This window comes from Pholcus phalangioides, unplaced genomic scaffold, assembly GCF_987345545.1.
Source record: "Pholcus phalangioides strain wild (caught in Gottingen) unplaced genomic scaffold, Ppha-v1.0 ptg000015l_1, whole genome shotgun sequence".
NCBI classification, from domain to species: domain Eukaryota; kingdom Metazoa; phylum Arthropoda; class Arachnida; order Araneae; family Pholcidae; genus Pholcus; species Pholcus phalangioides.
Window position 1 is genome coordinate 82332697 of NW_028301608.1, and position 21729 is coordinate 82354425.

At 36.0% G+C, this 21729-nt stretch overlaps 2 protein-coding genes across 2 annotated transcripts; one reads left to right on the forward strand and one right to left on the reverse strand.

Annotated features, from left to right (window-relative positions):
• The first annotated feature begins 4340 nt into the window (after window positions 1-4340).
• Rbm13 (RNA-binding motif protein 13) lies at window positions 4341-14126 on the forward strand. The gene is made up of 8 exons (XM_089244531.1): window positions 4341-4423; window positions 4752-4798; window positions 6748-6857; window positions 8312-8528; window positions 8712-8841; window positions 8975-9082; window positions 9698-9796; window positions 13983-14126. The coding sequence occupies exons 1-8, from the start codon at window positions 4409-4411 to the stop codon at window positions 14106-14108; spliced, it is 852 nt and encodes a 283-aa protein (XP_089100657.1). The 5' UTR covers window positions 4341-4408; the 3' UTR covers window positions 14109-14126.
• Window positions 14127-14433: 307 nt separating this feature from the next.
• LOC149076828 (basic phospholipase A2 nigroxin A-like) lies at window positions 14434-21368 on the reverse strand. Its single transcript, XM_089244532.1, has 4 exons — window positions 21152-21368; window positions 17669-17822; window positions 16399-16511; window positions 14434-14783 (listed from the first exon to the last, which is right to left on the reverse strand). Exons 1-4 carry the CDS (start codon window positions 21207-21209, stop codon window positions 14623-14625), a joined length of 486 nt encoding a protein of 161 aa, XP_089100658.1. The 5' UTR covers window positions 21210-21368; the 3' UTR covers window positions 14434-14622.
• Window positions 21369-21729: the final 361 nt, after the last annotated feature.

The following is a 21729-nucleotide window of genomic DNA, read 5'->3' on the forward strand; positions in this document are numbered from 1 at the left end:
GAAAAACAAAAAATGATGAGAGTCGTCCCAGGCTGAATCCCTGTCAGCACCACCCTTGTAAAGGCCATGATCATCACTCACACTTATCCCGTAAAAAGGAAGTATAATGACGCAACTTTTTTAAAATTTATTTCGAATTCGTTTCTGGTGCTCCAGGGCCGGATTTCTCCCTTTTTGCCATTATTTGGCCGTTATAGAAATACAGTATTACTATTTGAGGGCACGAAAATGTAGACTTGCCCCCTTGTGAAAGAGTATAATCTTGTTTCTGGTATTACGGCTCCAGGCCCTGTATGTTCTCTGAAGTTTTCTCAACATCTTTGTCATCAAAGCGTAGAGATTATTAAAAATTTTGGTGTCCAAGTGAATCCTAAGATGCCACCCCTTAGAACCTGCTACCCGGGTGCACCGCACCACTTGCACCGTCACCTAAGCCACCCCTGGAGGGGGGGGATATTTTTGTAAGAACGAATCAAGCGGCACATTTTGAGATCACTTCAGTGGTTCGTAGCACATTTACAGATCACTCAAGTAACCTAGGGTGCTGCTTCAGATTATTTAAGTAGCCCGCGGCACATTCCCCCATTTCAATCAAGTGGTCTGCAGCATATTTTCAGATAACTTAAGTGACCCGCGGTACATTTAAAGATCATTTAAGTAGTCCGCGGTACACAGCTGTAGATCACTTAAGTGGGCCTTTTTCTTTTTTCCATCTCTACTGCCTTCAATATACCCATAATAGCATTTGTACACCAGGAAAAGAAAGCATACATACCCCCCCCCCCCAGAGTTGGGGGTAGGGAACTCCCTTGAAAATCAGCTTGAAAATTACACAGTGATTTGACATTCTCACAGTGAAATGCGCATTTTTTTCCGACTTAATGTCCCAAGTGGCCGTTGTTCAGATGTTACCCGTAATGTTAAGTCTATGGGGGTATGGGACGCGTTAGGTTCTAACAAAATGTGGCCGTTAGATGAGGTTTTACTGTATAAATATTTGCATATACAGTCGAATCCCGTTTTAACGAATACCGTTATAGCGAAAATCTCGTTTTAACGAAAGCTTTTCTAATCACCCATATAAGTTTACATAAGAAGAATGTAAAAATCTGGAATTCTTTTATATCGAAATTTTGTTATAATGAAATGATTTCTCTGGTCTCTTAGAGTTCATTATAATGGGATTCATGGGATTCGGCTGTGTATATATATACTATTGCTAGTGTATTTTCAAAGCCACTTCCCCCCCCCCCCCCCAAATGATGGGCCTAGTGTCAGTTATGGAGAGGTTCTTCAAATGATATTTTGTATATTCTTGATATGGTGCACATCCAAAGTTTTGACGGACTCGGACTGTTAAGTATACCACGGCCGACTGAGAGTCAATTGTTTTGATCTGTCGCGAATGCACATACACATTTCCGGTACAACTCATTCGGTAGAAAATTGCCCATGGCGATAAACAGAAGTTGTGCTCGGTTTGAAAGAAAAAAAAAGGCTCTCCTTCAACGTCTTCTTTGTGAGTGCCTCTGTATATTTTCAACCGTAGACATTCTAAATTTTCTCACTTGATGAAGGCCGTTTCAAGATTACTATTCCAGGAGTAAAATCATGCCGCCCCCCCCCCATAAGCAGGGTCGTAAATAGACAGGCACAACAAGTACACCCGCACAGGGTCCACTTAGAAGGGGGCCCAGAATGGGCCTAAATTCAAATTCTTGCACAGGGTACAGAAATGGCTAGCTACGGCCCTGCCCACAATGGTGGGTTATGATTTTAGTCCCGGGCCCTGACGATTCTCATCATTTTTCGTCTTTTTACGATAAAATTCCCTATAAAGGGGCCGGTGAAAAGCCTATTCTCGGGTTCCCGCCAAAGGTCCCAGAGTAAGTGGTGGTCGAGTGGTCATAGTGACGGACTTGTGTCGCGAGGTCCCGGGTTCGAACTCCACCGCCATCACAGTGGTGGTCGGCTGAAGTTGGTTTTCTGTAGTTCCCAACTTCAACGCGCTAATACGAGCCGATCTCTCGTTTAAAAAGTCTCGCCACAAAGAGCTACAAACATTACAAATGCAATTCAATCATAATATATCGCTCACTTCACTTCTGAAATATAGAAATATAGATGGCAGCACTGAAAAAAAATCAAGCAGCACTATACTCTGTTCGCTCTAACTTAGGTCCTGATGTAAATAAACCGCTGTACCAATTTTTGATATCACTCCGCATCCTTTATCTCTATTGGTTGTAATTTTACCCGCCCCTTCATTACGTGTTCCGAACACGTGCGTTTTGTAAACGCGAGATTGTAAATTCGTTATGAAGAATTTTTCTGGAAATTTTTTTTTTCACTGTTCTCCAAATTTTGTTGAAATAAAAACTGTTCATAACACTAATTAAAATAGAAAGAGGTATATATCTCCCAAAAAAAAAATTGATAAGGTATTTTGTCGTTATCATGGCACACTCCTCAAGAGTTGGGATGACAGGGCTGCAGCCCGGACATTGCCTGCGACAATTCTTGTCATTTTTTTATTTTTTTACACTAAAAGTTTACTATATAGAAGGGCTGTTGAAAGGTTGGTCTGAGGGCCCGCAAAGATCACAGCCTGGGGCGGGGGGGGGGGGGGGTTTGTGGCAGGATGTGGGGCTATGGTCGTTACAAAAGCTTGTGCGAGTTGTTTATTATTTTACGGCAGATAGAGCGAGAAAAAAATCCTCATTTTTTTCTTATTACTTTTTTTTCTTCAGAATTTTACAATTTTATTTCTGAGCTAATTTACGCCGTATGATTTTCCTGGGCCGGATATGCTACCAATTATAACGTGAAACAAATTATGAGCAACTTACCGTTGTGTTGCCGCTTTTTATTTTTCTTGCGGGTCTGTATAATTAAATATTTCATAATAATCCACGGACTGGAGCAGTTCCAATTTGATGAGAGAGTCATCCACATTATTTCGAATCTTTACTACAACCTGTTGTTGATATCCTGTTTTTTGTCACGACAATTTCGGTTTTTTTATCCGTGCGTAGGTTGCGAGCCATGACCCCAACATCCAGCAGCAGGAGCCCCTGCACTGGGATCTTTAATGGGCCTCCAGGCCAGGCTTTCTCACCGGATCTATAGTGTCTGTCATAATGAGGCTAACTGAATCAAAAATGAGCATTACTCTTTCGAACCAGAGTTTCAAAACGTTGCCTTCACGTCTACGTGATAATCCTCAGACTTTTTCGGCTCGCCGCCTTCGACGAAACCAATATTACTTCCTCCCAATAAACTGCTCAAGCAGAAGTGAGAATTATTTTGAAATGCGTATATTCACCACGAACGATAAGTGACACCCCCCCCCCCCCCGTTCAGTGTACGTCAAAGCGTGTGGGTGAGAAAAAAAATCTTGTTGACAGAAACTTTGTTCATAGGAGTCCAGAGCAGGTGCAAATAAATGCATTTTCAAATAGCTCTGCAAAAAAGATAAGACACGCATATTTCATTTATGTCATCAAACGATAAAGAAGAACTCTTGAAGAAGCGTATACAAGTGTATATCAAATCTGTTTGCGAATAGGAATAATGATAATAAAATGAAACTTCCGTTTAAAAAGGGGACGGTAATGTTTGAGTGAGAAAGGCGTATCCTGTCAACACCCACCCTGAAGACATAGCAGCAAAAACGCTTTGACCGATCTTTAAAAAATATTTTTTTCCCTCTTCCAGATAACTTTGAAATAATATGGAATAAATATTTAAAAAAAATAAAAATTATGAAGTATTTTATGGTATGAGGGTCAAACGACAAAGGACTAAATTTCTGGTGGTGTTGCACAGTAAGAAAAGGTGAAATGTTCTTTTATTTACATCAGGACCCAAGTTAGAACGAACAGAGTATACATACGCATTCATATATACGACTGTTAGCTACGCTACACACACACACAGTTACACTTCCGGCACAACTCACTAGGTAGCAAATCGTTCGTAGATCGTGATAGGCCTGAGTTGTGCCCAGTTTGAAAGAAAAAAGTCTAGGGGCATTGTTCCCATGGAGGAAAGAATAACTTATTCTTCCCTCCATGCATTGCTCCAGGATGTGTGGGGTGGGCATGACTAAAGTTTCTGAGTGAGAAAAAGAGCTCTTTTTCAACTTCTGTAAAAAAATTATCGTCAAAACTAAATAGAATAAAACAAACAAAATTTTTTTTAAACAAATGAAGTTTTATCAATAAATTTAATAAAAAGACAGAGAGAGGGGGAAAAAAAATTACGTACTGATGTCCCGTATTTGTCTCGATAATATATGGTCACATTAATTATCAGTAATTTGGCTTGAAAATCGTACTAATCACCATCAGCATCATTCACTCGGAGCGAATGCATGTGTCCTCTTTGGTGGTAAATATACGTCGAGATGCAGCACGACGATGTAAGAAACGCTCGCAAATATTTCATTCCTTTTAATTTATTCCCGAATAAATTCGCTGAAATGCGAAGCATGGAATTTATTCAGCGAATGTTGATCGGAGCAATATCTAGTAATCTTCATGACGGAATCTTTCCCCGGAATTTATTGCAATGCTAGCCTTTATATGATTTATTCTACGTATATTTAATTCAAATACAATCTCTTTCCTCATAATCAGCTTTCTTTCATTTGCTGGGCAAATGAAGTTTGTGTTTGCCAGTGTTTTAAGCTGCAATAATTTCTCGTGTTTTGTTTGTAATTAACAATCTATGAAATTTCTCCATTTCAGGTGATATGGAGCATTATAAAAACAACATTTTGCTCGTACAAAGTCAAGTGAGTTTTGTACAGTTATCCCATATCTTCATTTTACTACATTCTCATATATATGAGGCGTGTTCAAAAAGTGCCAACCAAGATATTTCGTGAGTGAACTAATGGGGAAGCTTAGCTTCATGCATGTATGTAGGTAACCTTAAGCCGGGTTTTCCTAAAAATATTATTTGTGCATGGCATGAACCGAACTGAATCATTTCACGCCGCCAGAAACGTGTTATATAATCACGCTACGCGTTTGTGTTTTCATAGCGTGGCGCATCAGATCAGGATGACTATATTATAGTATACTGCCTTGGCATCAGCTACTTTGTCGTCTGCATGCTCCGGTTTGAAGGGAAGGGAAAGAATAAACACAAGAGTGAAGAGGACATTGGCTGCGCATGATGCAGTTGACTCCTCCAGAAGCAGCCTGCCAATCACGCCCGACGTAAAGCGCTAGTTCATGCTGTATGAAGAAAACCCTGATCCTAAGAAAACCCAGCTTAATGCAGTAGCGTTTAATTTTTTCCTGTCATTATGTCAAAAACTGAAAATGTGACGCCGCTAACTGACACTTCCGTGCTCATTGCCGGTCTGGCAGCTTCTGCGGGTAGGAGGAAATTCAAGCATGTGCACACTAGGATTGCCTGCATACATGCACAAAACCATGCCTCCCTAGTTCCATTGGTTCACACATGAAAAATTATGGTTGGATATTTTTTGAACAAATCTCGTACACTGATGTTCAAAATTGATAGAATTTTCATTTTTCGTCACTTTTTTCTACAACTTCTGGACAAATTTCAATAAAATTCAGTATGCACATAGATTGATATAATATAAACAAAATAAGCAATCATAGTTAGTTTTATGAATGCACGAGATGCATCAGTGCAGGACAGTCTAACCCAGTGTTTCCCAAAGTGGGCAATATCGCCCCTTGGTGAGCGATGGAATGGTCCAAGGGGGCGATAGAATCTACTGGTTTAACATAGGATCCTACGGGTTTACTTGAGTTGGGGAGCAATGAGAGGAAAAAATTTTTGATGAAGGGGGTGATGGAACAAAAAGTTTGTGAGACTGGTCTAACCCATAGCTTACAATATTGAACAAAAAAATGAGTCGATAGGAGGTATGATCACCTGTTATTCTTATACAGGTAGCACAATGAGAATTCATACTAGAAATCCAGCTGTAAGGGATCTATCTCTGTGGCTGTCCATCCCCTATTCCTCCAGTAATGCTGTTTTCAGCTCCAGGATGGTTCTGTGAGGAGGGGGGGGGGGGTTGATGAAATACAAATGCCCTGCCAAGAATGCCCCCCGGCATGATCAACAGGGTCTAGGTCTAGCAATTCCATTTACCAATATCTTCACTTTCCAGAAATTCACTAACCATATCAGTCCTATGTGGATGCTCATTGTCGTCCATTATAATGAAATCAGAACCAACTAACCCTGGAAAAAGCAAACATAGAGCTCCAAGATGTCATCCCTCTTCCTGACAACAGTCACAGATCCTCTGGTAAAAACATGGAGGCTTTTGTGCCCATCGAATGTGATGCCTGCCAGATCATCAAATCTCCACTTCCCTAATGAAAAACGAACGAAAATAAGTCATACTAAGAGGAAACGTTGTAAGCATAGGCACCAGAACCTAGGGGCTGGGACTATTTGAGCTCTTCTCCCCGCCCCCATAATTAATGAACATACAATGTGCAACAACATTCCGCCTTCTGCGTGCAAGTTTGAGTCCCGTATATACAAGACTAGAGATTTTCAGACCCCCCCCCCCCTCAATGTTTTCTTCATCTCGCACCTCTGGTTATAAGTGGGATCCACTGTAGGCCTATTAATTCAGTATTTACCTTCATTCTTGAAAATTAAATTACACGTACAGGGATACATGTACATAATGTGTGTAATTTTTTCCATATTCATCAGACCTAATAAGGATTTTTGTTACAGCACAAAAACGCAGCAGTTTTGTCGCAATGAATATAATCTTACTGGACTTTGCAGTAGGTCATCTTGTCCATTGGCAAACAGTCAGTATGCTACTATAAAAGAAGAAAATGGTAATTTATTCTTATTTTTCTTTTTGAATGTCTTGTAACATTTTAATGTTGGTTCTCAGGGCCAGGATTGGCATAGTATTTACAGTTGGTGCTTTTTTACTGTCTTGGTAAAAACATTTTTCCCACTGTTTTACCACTTTCAGAGGAAAAAGGTCACCGTTTCTGTGCCATTGTTTAAACATTTATCTCCTTTTTTTTCTTCATTCTTCCTGAATGAAATGAATAATTTTAAGACACTGTTCTGCAAAAGCAGAACATTAAAATTATTATACTCTTACAAACATGCATATTAAAGTGCTCATTTGACCGTAATATTATAAATATAACTTTTCTTGTCATTCAGTCTCATAGTGTCATCATATGCTGATGTATTAAAATAAAAACAAATATATGTGCTATAAATTCAAAGCAAAGTATATGTTTATAAATGGCTGCAGCAGATTTATGGCTTTGCCATCTAAATTTTCAATTTGACACTTTTAACCACCAATTACTAAAATTTACCACCTTCCAAACTTTCTGCCCTGGCCCTATAGTTTGCTTGCCCCCCCCCCCCCCCCCCGTAAATACGTCTCTGATAAATAGTCATGTAGAAATCCTACAAACTCTTAGTGGTGATAAAAAATGCAAACAAACAGAAATATTGATTATTTTATCATAATTAAAATTGGTTTGTTAAAAAATAAACTAAGCTACACCCTGTTAACCAATAGTAATTTCTATAGTATAGAAATAAATGGGCAATAGCCTCTCTCTATCGCTATATCAAAAATAACATACAATAAACTTATATACTATATAGTGATGGAAGAATTTATATATACAAAAAACTACTTCTGTTTCTGCAATTCTTATTTTTATTTATTTTTTAATTAAGGCTTAAGTTTATTTGAATTTTATGGCAATTATCATTTAAATAACTATTTATCATCATTAGTTAATAAAAAAACGCATTACTCTGCATAGTAATTATAAATGCATAGAGGCCAAGCCTGTAGTCAGAAATTTCGTTCAGAGGGGGGATCCACTTTCTTTTCGGGGAGGGAACCAAAATGATAGAACAATGGATTTGCCCATTTTTCCCCTTTTTTAGTTATTTTCTCACATTTCGGGGAGGGGAACCAGGGCCTCCAAGTCCCCCTCCTTGCTTTGGCCTTCATAGAGGTAATATGTACATAGCTTTTACCTTTCACTTTGGTGAATTTTTTTATATTTGGTAAAAACCCAACCCTGCTCAGGGCCACTATTAGAAGAGGGCAAGGGAGTCTTATGCCCCCTGTGCCAGACCAGGAAATACATCAAGATTAAGCCTACTCCTTATTCATTCAAAATTATGAGAAAGGAGTACGTTGGAGGAGGCTGTCAGTTTTTGTTTGTAGTTATGGCCCCTGTTGGTTCTTTTTGTGCATTCTGTGCAATGTATTGTTTATGAAGTTTGTTGTTATGTGTTATAGGTATATGTTATTTGTACATGAAAACCATTGAAAGAGCAGCTTTTCCAAGCAAGTTATGGGAAAAAGTGAAGTTATCAAAGAACTACGAAAAGGCTTTGGAGCAAATAGATGAGCACTTGATCTATTGGCCAAGTTTTATTCGCCATAAATGCAAGCAACGTTATACCAAGATAACTCAATATCTGATTCGTATGAGAAAGCTTAGGGTTGGAAGACAGTGAGTTCCACTTTTCATGTTTTCAGTTCATTGCATAGTTAGCATCATTAAGTTTTTTTTTTACAGACTATTTGTTATATAAAATCTTCATCTCATCTAAGGGGAAAAAATTGTTCATTTGAGAATGGTGCGAGATGTCATGCATTATTTTAATTTGTCGTGATGCCATCTTTTCTATGTTAGGAAGCTTTTGGTTCCAATCCAGAGAAAGATAGAGCGAAGAGAACGAAGACGAGAAGAGAAAGCTCTCACTGCTGCTCGGTTAGAGAATGTACTTGAAAAAGAACTTCTCGATCGTCTGAAATCAGGAATGGTATGTCAATAAATAATAACTGCTTATTTAGGCTTAATGAAGATGGTTATTTTATGTATTTCAGCATTTTTTAAAGTGGTGTCGATATATGTGTGACGTTTCATGATTTAATCAATTTTACTTCTCATTGCAGTACAAAGACATTTACAACTTCCCTCAGAAAGTATTTGATAAAGTTTTGGAAGATGAAGAAGTCGACAGCGATACTGAAAAAGAAGCTGGGAGCAGTGAAAAGGCTGAGGTAAGTTACAAACACCAAAGTGTTGAATTTCATTTTTAAATTCCCTGTATATAGTAAAAATTGTGCCAAGTTTTTTTTCCTTCCTCTTTTACCCATATGGTAAAATGACCTATTTGGTAAAAAACATGTTTCATTGAACTTGACAGATCTGTTTTTTGCAGCAATTTGCTTTGCATCATGCAAGTTTAGTAATAAATCTTAGTTGATTCTACTGGTAGAGATTTTTTTAGGGAGGTAAAACAAAATAAGGTATTTGTACCAATGTCCGTTCAGATAAACTGCACACAGACATGCAGTGGTATGTTTTCCTCTTCTATGCTTGAGGGAAAACCCGCCTGGAATACTAGACACGCCGGACTAGCCCACTACTGGATTATAGAGAATCCACTGTATGTTGGGCATGGACTCTAATGATGAAATACAAATATACAATACAATACTTTTGGAGTATCAAGTTACAGAGTCTACTGTATTTTAGCTATCTGTTTCCGTAAAAATAAAGCTTAGAGTAAACATTGAGAGTTGATGATTTCATTCCAGCTTAGAATATTTACAGACTACAAAAAAAGACATTAAAATCTGTCAGTTACTGATGAAAATGTAAAAATTTTACAGGCTGCCAAATTGGAAGATGATAAAGAAGATGATGACGATGGCATAATAGAATATGTTTCGGATGTTGATTTTGAAGAAAGTGATACTTCCGATATTGAGGTTTGTTAACATTTTCTTTTTAGTATAAATTTCATACTTTAATTTGTGCTTTAAATTTAGTCAATTTATTCATTCACATGTGTAACTTATTAATGAAAAGAGTTTTTTTTTCATTTACATGAAAAATTAAACCAGATTGAAGAGGTAAAAAGTTCTTGCGAAATTATGATTGAAATAGCACAGAAACAAGCATGCTATTATTTCATATGAGAAGTAGATATCATAGAAAAATAACATCCTTCGAGTGTATAAATAAAAGCAACAACTACTGACAACCGAGCCCAGTATATAATTTCATATATTCTGTACGAAACAAAATATTTTTTGTGCTGGATTATGTATCTTATGACTGAATCTACCCAAGTTTATGAAATTACTCAGCATATATCTTATAGCCAAGATCAAATTTTCAAATCAATGTTTCTTTTCATAAATCATAAAGTTAAGCTGTCGGTTGCTGCTTGGATCATGCAGTTATATCTATGTAAGTGGATACCAAAAGTGAGTGGTTAAACTGATAAAGTGGATTGGCTTTCAAAGTCCTGTGTCGTTTCTGATCATTAGTATAAAAATTGGATAAGTTGATGGCAGCACCAGCAAAACATGAAACAAGCACAACTCTGACAACATAAATATGTTGTGGGCCACACAACTCAGACCACACATTCCAGCATGTACAGATTCATTAGAAATTATAAAAGAAATTTGTGCAAAGTGCATGTACGGTTAAGTAGTAGTCGATTAAGTCTACTTGACTTAATGCTTTTTAATACATGATTTTTTTCTCAGATCGCTATGTATCAAACCAAGAGTTTTTCTAGATATTATGCCAAGGTTAACTAAGGAAAAAAAGTTTGGTGTCTCCACCAGAAATTGAACCTATTATCTCTACGTCATTTGCTGAAGTTAAGAGAGGCTGCAATATCTCAACTCTGCAAGTCATGCTACTGCACGTGTTTTAAGAGAAAAAGGTCATATCACTGTGGAATAATGGTCAGTGCACTTGTCCATTTTGCAAGAGGTTCTGGGTTTGATTCCCGATTGTTGACAACAAACTTTTCTTCCCAAGTTCACCTCGGTATAATATCCATAGAATCACTTGATTTAATGCGTTTTCTTAGTCGAAAATCTTAAAACTCAATCAGGTTTCATACACTTGTTGACAGTCGTTAAAAAAACTGTTCTGCTGAAACAAAAACAAGTAGAGCAACCAACAATGATGAGTTACGGGACAATGTTCAAAATTGGACATATGGTCAAGTGTACTTGAGGTGTTTCTGTGCTTAAAAAGGTGTTGCTTAAAATCTGGCAGCAGAACTGCACTTGAGGTAGTACTTCAAAATATTTAAAACTATTAAATTAATGCATGTCAGTTGCATATATGACTATGTGCGTTCTGATTTTTTATCCAGTAATTAATTTCAATATTTTTTCAAACTAGAGATGTAAAATTCTCTAGAATAATCTTTAGGAGTATATTCGAGAATATATTCTCTAGAAGGACTATTATAAATAACTTGAGAATATTCTTATAAATTCTTGATGAGAATATTTTCCTGTTATTTATAATATAGTTACATATAATATCAGTGAGAATATTCTCTGGGAAGACTTTTATAAATTGCTAGGGAATATTCTTATCAAAAATAATTATTATTCTCAAGTTATTAATAATAGTTCTTCCAGAGAATATTCTTCAGTTATAGAAGTCTTTCCAGAGAATATTCTTCATTTATAGAAGTCCTTCCAGAGACTATTCTCAAGAATATTTGCAATAACATGTATTATAATAAGTATATCTATAAATAAATTGAGAATAATTCTTATTATTTTCAATAAAAATATTCTCTAGTAAATTATAATAATAGTCCTTTGAGAGAATATTCTCTGTCCCTGTCTCTCTTCCCGTCAAAAAGACGGGAATATTGAACTTTGCAGCCCACAGTATTAATAACAGTATTAAAGTTTGAAAGCAAGAAAATTAAATCAACAGGGCTGGATTGCACAACTTTTAAAGAAACATGAGTAATACAGAATTTAAGTGTATGTACATTGAAGGAAACAACAGTTCTTTATCTTCTTAGAATGAAGGTGATTATATAAGAATAGCTTCCTTTATCAATCAACTTTGGTTTAATTTTTTGTTTTGAACTTATTACTGAAAATTTATCTAATTTTAAAATAATTTTTTAAGGTTTTAATCTTAAGGTTTCTAAAATCTTTATAACCAAACTTTTAGAACCCCTCATCATGACCAAGAGAATATTCTCGAACTAAAATTTGTCATTGGGGGGTGATTATACCGAAAATTGCTTTGTTTCAAATGCTTCAGGCAATGAAAACTGATTTATATTTTATAATATAAACAAATTTAGTAAAAAAAATTTATTATTTAAAAGAGAAATGAATATTCTTGATTAGTATATATTCCATTTTTTACATCCAGGAGAACATTCTCAGAATATTCTTGTTCGCCGAGAATATTCTCACCTCACATCTCTATTTCAAACATTAAATAGTTTCTGCTTAGATGTCATTTGTATGCTAAACTGAAATGGCTCCTTCATTTTTTAATTTAAAGCTAGACTTTAGAACCTGATATTGTGTACAAGCTAAAATGATTATTGTGACTATTCTAATTTTTTTTTTAATCTGTTCATAAATTAGCATTTCAAACTTGAAATTAAAAATGTAGTAGATATTTTGAATATAAAAAAAAATTCTGATTTATATCAACCGCAATATGAATGTTTTTTGAATTTTTAAATTTTGTATTGAAAAGTACTTGAATAGTCCTTTTTACTTTTAAGAGTATGAGCCATGTTAATGTAAATAAGACTTTAAATTGATATTAAATTTTTTATCAGTTTTTTTATCCACCTGTTCGTACAGAATGTGTAGAAAGTCTTGTGTTTGCTGTAGATTTTACATATAAAAAGCTGTATGTGCATAATTTTGTCATGAATTACAGATTAAACAAATTTAATGAAGCAATTTCAATGTATCTAGGTAAATAAATGAATCGCTTAAGCGAATATATTTTTTTAGTCCCAACAGTATCCTCATCTTGTACACCTGTTTGCACAACACCCGTAGAAGTAATTTATAGTAGAAATTTACATACAACAAGCTATATTTGCATAGTTTTAAAACTTGATTTCTGGTAAAAATAATTGATTGTGAATTTTACTTCTTTGACACTCATTACAATGACCCCTTTTGTTCCACAGAAAACTGACGTTGTATTGGAAGGTTGTTACATCAAACGTTTTCAAAAAATCATAAAATTTAGCTTCTCCGCTTTTTCCAACTGTTAGAAAATTTCCCTTCCCCTGATCGACTATGCGAAGAAGGAAACCCCTCATTCTTCTGCTTTCATAATTGAATCACAGTTTTCAATTATGGTGAACAAAGTATTCTTCATTATATTCAATGATTCGAATATTTTGGCTTTTGGCATCAATTTCTTGTCAATTTCCGCTAAAACTTTCAATTTGAGATCTAGAGATACACTGCTCCATTTTATAGGAAAATATTTGGGACCTGTTTTAACAATCATTATATAATGAGCATCGACTGCATTTTGCTTCATTGAACGAGTGGATATTTAATGCCCTGCACCTGTTTGAGTCAACTGATGAGGTTTTATTCCCCCTGCTTAACATTGTTTTATTTCCTCCCAGGGTGGCCCACTCTCACTTTCCAGGTGGCTGATTTTCCACAATATTACAAAAGTGGATGATTTTATTTTTTCCGGATACAGTATCCATTTAAAAGTTTGTGTATATGTATCAGTACAGGGCTGGACAAATTCCAGATGCCAGGTCACCATGGTAACTAAAAAATTTGAAATGGTGTCTAGAATTTTCTATACGTGATTGCTAAATTAGACTTTAAGGATGACACAAATTTTTCCTATTTTATGACAGTGCATTGTTTTTTTAACATCGAAAAAACATTTAGGGTTGCTTTTCTTGAACAAAAACCATGTTTGTGTTGTAAAAAATTAGGTTGGTGCCTAAATTTTTTTTTGTCCAGCCCTCTATGAGTATATATATATTGTACTTCTGTATACAATTTTCATAAAAATTTAGGAGATGAAGTAAAAGATTTGTGATTATTAAGTCATTTTGCATCTCATTTTTTATTATTCTATTTTTCTAATCTAATTTTTTTACTGCTTCAGGACATTTATATGGACAAACTCCCAGCAAAGGCTCCAAGACACAGGCCGAAAGAAGAAGTTGAAGTAGAATATGAATACGAACCTTCTACCAGTAGACCTGTACAGAAAGAACTTGTGGAACAGTAAAATTATTGTTTTTTTAAATGTTTCGAACTGTTTCTTTCCAATTTCAAGTATTTTTTTTATTCACTGTATTGAGAACATCAGTTTATTTTAAAAAGTTTTTATTTAATTAATGATATTTTCACAAATACCAACTACATCTACTTTCATAATTAGCAGAAAATGTAATGACAAATTGAGTAAAAATCTAGGTGCCAACCGAATATTTTAGGAGCCAAGGGTATTCTTTTTGCTTGAGCTACTAATCGTTCGCAGGAAAATTTAGGCATCAATACCAAATTTTTAGTTGCTATGGCCACCTGGGATTTGGCAGAAACTAGGCAGACTAAGAATAAAATAACATTTTTATTAACAAGTTATTTTTTGGAGGAAAAAATTACATTTCTTGTTTTACTGTTGAATATTTATATACACTATCAAAATGAGAAAGACTTGATTACATTTTCAAAACTAATTCTAGTTCAGTTTTTTCTCCCCTTAAAGAATATATATATATTTCACTTTCTGTTTGTTGCTATCACATAATTTGAATCCAGTATGTGTTTTTGGATATATCCAACACCCTTTTTCTACGCCTTTTGTTAGCATGATTATACACATGTAAATTTCTAGAAATACAATACGTTACTTTCCTATCGCAGTTGCAGGAAAAGCTCCCACAATCATCATCACTTCGAGCTAGAAAAAAAACATCTATTTTAAGAATTAAATTATTTGAAGAAAAAAAGTTTCAGGTAGCATAGAAATATTTCATTTTCAAACCTTGAGTGCCAAATATATGCTGCTGTTTTTCATGCAGCAAAATTATCTTTTTATCGCTTTCAAATTATATATCTTTTTGACACACCATCAGTTTTTGTTACTCTAACAACTTGTTGGTTTAACAAGCTAGACCAGCTGCACGACAAAATACTTGGTGTAAATAATGTATACTTGGAACAAATGTTCTTGTGGCTTGAATGAATTTATCTTTTCCGTAACTTTTTTAATCACTCTGACAAAATGTTACTTTCATTTTTTTTCCATGTGTGGAGATCTGTTTTTGCACTGGGTTGTACAATATATGCCAATAGTGTCTATGAAAATGTGTGTATGTGGGAGCATTTTTGTTATGCATAAACAGCTCGACACACAATCGCTGCTTACAGAGTTTCTCTGAAGCTGAAATGTGTCATAATTTTTTTTTCTTTGTTTTCCTCTTTTGAATTTTAAATAATTCTCTTCAAAACATTTCTTTCTTAAAAAAATCCAGTGTGGCAATATTACTCCAGACAGAGATGAAATTGTCCAAGGAGGGCAGAAGTTGTATGTATAATACAGGATCTTATATGGACTGCTTAGTTTTCTAAGTAAAATACTTGCACTCAGAAAAGCATAAATAAGCTGTATTAAGTAGAGAAAAAATATTTTTTAGTGAAATATATATTGTGTAAATAAATGGGGAAAAAATTGACTGCTTTGTTGTGCAATAACAAAAATATTTTCAGAAGTGTCGATATTCTAACAACGACATTGGTTTAAAAAGGCTTTAGCCATTTCAAAGCAGTTGTAATTAATTATAACCAGTCAACACTGTAAATTTTCCCTTTCTGCACTTGAACAATTTTGTAAATTTTTTTGTAAAAAATTAGCATGTGCACCACAATTTACATAGAGTGCAACCTCGAATTATGAATGTCGAAACTGATCTTTATCTCATTTTCTTTCCCATGTCTTCATTATGGCATTCTTAAACTTTCATATCTTTCTGATGAATAGTTATAGCTGTAGACTCTCAGAACAGATAAACTTTGACTATGTTAACCCGGGCTTGACAAATCCCAAGCTCCAGGTCACCATGGCGACTAAAAAATTAAAGTTGGTTCCCTAATATTTTTTATGTATGATAACTTAAAGATGAAGGACGGCACAAAGTTATCAGAAATAATGTCAGCATGTTAGGGGGTCCCCTAAGTCCTGGACGAGTGAAAAAATTCACTTTTTTCGATCAATTTTTTTTCAGGGAGGAATTGCTTGGTGCCTATAAGGTTTTGCTGGCACCTAAATGTTTTTCCCCATTTGTCAAGTCCTAATGTACATACATCCTGCAAATTAGGTTAGTGGAAGTAATGATGTTAGTGCAGGTTATGATTAGCTGATTTTTGTTGTAAAAGTTAAGTAAAAGTCCTTGAATTATGTAATTTCAGATGAAAATCGAAAATTGCTGATTTCTTTTCAAAATTATTGTGTCATACAGATACAGCTTTTAGACTGGTCATCATAATTAAAAATAGTTTTCTTAATTTGGGCTCACCACAATAAATTTTTCCATTGTAGGCTTTCCATCTGTACAGTGCTAAGTGGGGAGGTTTGCTATGACAAAATTCCTTTGCCCTATCGTAGCAGAGGTCATGCAATTTGCAGCATCTAAAAAAGTGATGAACAGCATAAAAACAATCATTTCTGTACTGATATAAATTATATAAATTGCAAAAGTACATGGTTGCATGAAAATTACACTGATTCCAGGTTTTTGTAAGATTTGGTTTGATATAGTAATTTGTTGATTACAGAGGACAGGCCAAAAATCGCCATTGATTCTATATATATACGAGACTCAAGTCCATAGGCAGGAGGAGGAATGGTGCATTGCATTATACAGGATGCGTAGGTAACAGGGCGTATGGCATTTTACTGGCGAATGGGGTTTGCCCTAGAGGCATACTTCCCATTAGAACACTATCCAAACAATGTGTAGTATTCAGATATGTTATTCATGTTGCAAGGGGGTTGTATAGTTTACAATAAAAAAATTAACTTTTTATACGGAGATCCTGTGCTCAGAAACTTGTTACCTATCACTCCTGATGCCAACAAAAAAATTCTACGTTTCTAAGTGCAATATTTGCTGAGATATTCGAATCCGAAAAACGGGGGATAGTTGAGAAAAAACAGCATTAAATGCAGGTAAAAACGGTTTTACCTGGATTTATCTGAGTACTACGCATTGTTTGGATAGCTTTTCTAATTGGAAGTATGCCTCTAGGACCAACCATTTGCCAGTAAAATGCCATACACCCTGCCCTGTTAACTATGCACCCGGTATAATGCAACCCACCATTTCTCCTGCTGCGTACGGAGTCCCATTTTTTCGGCCCCTCAATGTTTTCTTCTTGTTGGCGCCTCTGTAAATAATCAACAAATTACTGTATCAAATAAATCTTACAAAACCTGGAATCAGTGTAATTTTCATGCAGCTGAGTTTTTAATTGCAATGATGTACCCAGGTTCCGGTGCCTATGGATAATTAATTTCATTTCTGATGAGAGCCAATGCTCCAACATGCTCCAACCCCATCTAACATTTTGTGAAGTAAAGGAACTAGCAAGTGCTTGTGAATTATAGTTATGAAACTATCTCGAAGTTTTTTTTTTCTTTGCTATTGTTACTAACTTGAGAATATCAGGCATGAAAAACTTGCATATGGGGACTTCGCAAATATTCAGATGTTTCATTGATACAAAAACAGGTGACAAAAAAAACCATGTCTCATCTTTACCATATGTTGCCTGGAAGGAAGTTACCTGTCGATCTCGTCCGTGATGGCGCCTCCTCCGCCGAGACCACACCAATTGCCATATCCAACGAAGTCCAGAGGATTCCGACCAGTCATGTGCTTCAGCATCGAGGCCAGTTCAGTAAGGCTTCTCTTTCTCCGGGGCTTTGATTCTCCACCCCCTTTTTAGATGGGAAATAAATAAAAAAATCAACGGATAGTTGTTCAAAGCTTAGAGAAACTTAAAAAGTGCCTTGACAAACATTTTAGCATTCAAGAAGTGACTTGATATGTGGGGTACATCGGATCATCCCGTATTTTACCGAATAGACAAATTTTCTCCATATAATTTGGCTCTTGGAAGGGGTGATCGTCCCCCTCCCTGGATCCGCGCCTGAGCGAAGGCATGCATCTTCAGCTACGAAAGCCAAGGCAGATATTTTCAGAAGCGAATGTGGATGCTACCCGCTTAATGTGCGGGTGCATCGGATCCACGCTTGCTTAGGCAGAGCCACCTTCAGGAGTGTGCCGTAACACCGGGCTCCGCGTTTTTTTTTTGGGAGGGGCCGCACATACGGTGTAATGGTAATTTCTTTAATAAATTTTCATCCATCCTGGAAATTTGCCTTTTCATTTAGAAATGATTCATCCAAAAATAATAATTCTGGAGTTACTGCATTTTCACCTAGAAAGAATTGATTCTGGGGGATTTTTTCCTTCATTTTCATCTCGAAAGAAATAATTCTAGAATTCTACATAGTAGTTCTGGAATTATTTCTTTCATAAATTGTGAATTTTCATCCATTCTAGAATTCTGAATTTTTCTAGGCACTGGAATTATTTCTGTAATTTATTCTGAATTTTTAGGGTGCTGGAATTATCTCTGTCAATTATTTTCCTAATTGTCAATGTATGAATGTTTTGAATGCCGACTGTCCTGTCCCACAGAATACATAAAATCGAAGTGTCGAGATTATTGTGACGTCTCTGGCCCGCAGTTATTTTCGCACCGGTCCCCGCGTCTAGTAAGAGCGGCCCTGTGTGTTTAGGTATAATCTGCAGCTGCAAATTTCGCTACTTTGAGTAAAAATGTCCAGGTACAGTACGCAGCAGAGTATAATCCGTATGCGAAAATTTCACATTCATCAATAATGAAATAACAAGGAATAGAAGAGGCTATTTGACGCGTTTTTTTGCTGTGAAAAAATGCCGATTTTTCTATTTGACGTCTATAAAAATCTTTAATAATTTATTTTTTACAAATTAATTTTCAAAATATTTACATGTTTCCATTTCCAAAGAAAAGTAGCAGATAATACGCACAACATAAGTAATATTATAAAATCGACACAATATACTTGTATATAAAAAATTCCGTTTTTTGAGCAAATTAAAATACGCAGAAAAGTACGCAATCTAAGAAGATGACGTCTTTCTCCTCTATCCGTACGAAGATTTTTAACAGCTTGCTGATGCGAAGATGTTTTTTAGGAAAGGAAGAAAGTTCAACTGCCCGGGGAATCGAACCCACGTCCTCTCACTTGCCGGGTGAGCGCACTAGACTACAAAAACAACGATTCGCAATCTTTCTCTAGAGTTCGTGTGCACTGAATGGGACCTTACAGAGACGGTCGGACCTAACTCAGGCATCCTTAGATAAATTGCCGTCTGGCGTCAGCATTTATGAGTTTGAGCTGAGTTAGGCCCGACCATCCATGTACGGTCCCGTTCAGTGCACACGAGCTTTGAGGAAAGATTAAGAATCGTTGCCTTTGTAGTCTTGTGCGCTCACCTGGCAAGTGAGAGGGTGTGGGTTCGATTCTCCGCAAGGGCAGTTGAACTTCCTTTCTTTCCTAAAATTCATCTTCGCATCAACAAGCTATTAAAAACTTCGTAAATACGGCAATTCTGAAAGTAGATAATCGGATTGTTTTTAAAGCTATGTTAAAATAACAACGCAGTTGTTCAAGACTAAAAGTAACTACAAAAACACTCATAAATATTAAAACCGTTTATAAAAACACTCGTAAATAACTTTGTTACGTCTCCGAATTCAAGTGTTATAGTGAAGTTATTACGTATTATTTTTTTCGCGTTATTGTCGTCTTTTATATCAACTTCAACCACATGACGAACGCCAGAACTACAATGACATCAACATTTCTGGCTGAAAAACGATCGTAAAAATGACAATAAGAAGCATGGGCGTCGTAAAGTGCTTCTTAGACCTGTGAGTGCTCGTCTTGAGCTTTACGTAGGAGATTCCTGAATAATTATCCTGAAATAATGAGAGTCGTTTATGAGGGACTCCCGTATTTGAATACAAAATTTTACACATCGTGCCTTCTCCAGTGTAGTGGTGTTCAAGGCCTACAACGATTCAATTACTCAATCATTGCACTTCATTCGTAGTTTGAAAAATTGATGACTGCGATGACTGATGATGATATTTTATGTATATATATATATAAATAAAAAAGAATAAATATATATAAAATCTCATTACTTACACAGAGACAAGCTTCAGGTCAAGTTCACAAAACATACACGCATATTTCCCAGCATGGCCCAAGTCTTCGACTACCTGCTAAAATTGAGACAGAGCGGCGGGCCACGATCTGGTTAAGAGGAGTAGTAGTGTTTAAGCAAGGGTCCAGTGGCGTCGGAGCTGTGGGTGCTGAGAGTGCTCAAGCATCTCCAATATTTCGCAGTTCAGGTTTGAGCACCCACAGAGTTTATCCAGAAATCAAAATTTCTACATAAAATTCAAGCTGAGTACCCAATAGCATGAAACACTTCCAACGCTCCTGCAATTGTCTGTCTAGACTTTTTGTTTAAAGATTCCTATTTTTGTGAAAGTGATCCATAATTTTGTACAAAGTAACTAATTTAAGGGGACGTGAAAGAATCTAGTCAATTTTGTACAAAAGAAATGGAATTTCAAATGATATGTGATTTCGTTAATTTGTATTTTGTGAAAGGTCCGGAATACGGACCCAGATTTCGGTTGGATAGACTCTCCCCTCCCCCCCTTCCGGTTTAAGAGATGGTCCGTGATCAACTGGGACTATACGAGAGGTTGGCAAAGGGTCCGCTGGATGCGTTGTCGGTTCATTAATTGTTTGATGAAGGAGTTTTTGGAAATGAATGCTAATTAAATAAATTACTCTAGTTGAAGAAGTTGTGGGAGTCGCCTTTGAAAAAATTGAACATAAACATCAGTACAGTATTATAATTTAAGATGAAAACTTTTCACCCAACACTAGAGATTGTTAGAGTGAAAAATCACCTTTTTTATTTATTTATTTATGTGTATATATATATAAAGCCTTATTAATACATTAAAGCATTTTTTCACGGGACCGGGGATCAGGAAAATGTCCGTTAACGAGAGGTGTCCGTTAGGGGAGGTTTCACTGTACACTAGTATATACGGTACTCACAAAAGTAAGTTAATTTTTTTAAACTAAAAAGTTTAAAAAAAAAAAAACCACCATCCAAAACATCTCACCTTGACAGCAGAATATGGCAAATATAGCCATCATAACGCCAATGTTCTGGGTTTTCATGCGAGCTGCTCATGTAGCTTGCCATCAACGTACCATCAGAGTTATAACCATCTCATTGGAAGTTATAACTATTTTTATAATGTTATCACGAGGAAGCGAGTCTCGGATACAATGAGAGATGTGACCATGTACCTGTTTTGCGTACACGCTCAGAAAGGTGAAATGAAAAAGAAAGAATCGGCGCGAAAGTGCTGCAGTGAAAGTTGAAGGAGAAGAGATAGAGAGCAAACAAGCGATCCAGAGAAAAGATGATGGAGGAATGCACACAAAAACTCTCCTCTCTCCGACCTATATCTCTCGAAAAAAAAATTTTTCCACTCGTGCGAACAAGCGGAAGGGGAAGTAACTCCATCTTTAAAAACACATAACTGTACTAAGTACTTCGAAACCCCCCTGTTCATGTAGTCAATACATTATAATGACATTCGTTTTACAAATGATTGCCGAATATTTCGAAGAGAAAAAAACAACCAAACGAAGCGTGTCCAGCCCCATTAGCCCATTTTTTTTCTGTGCTTTG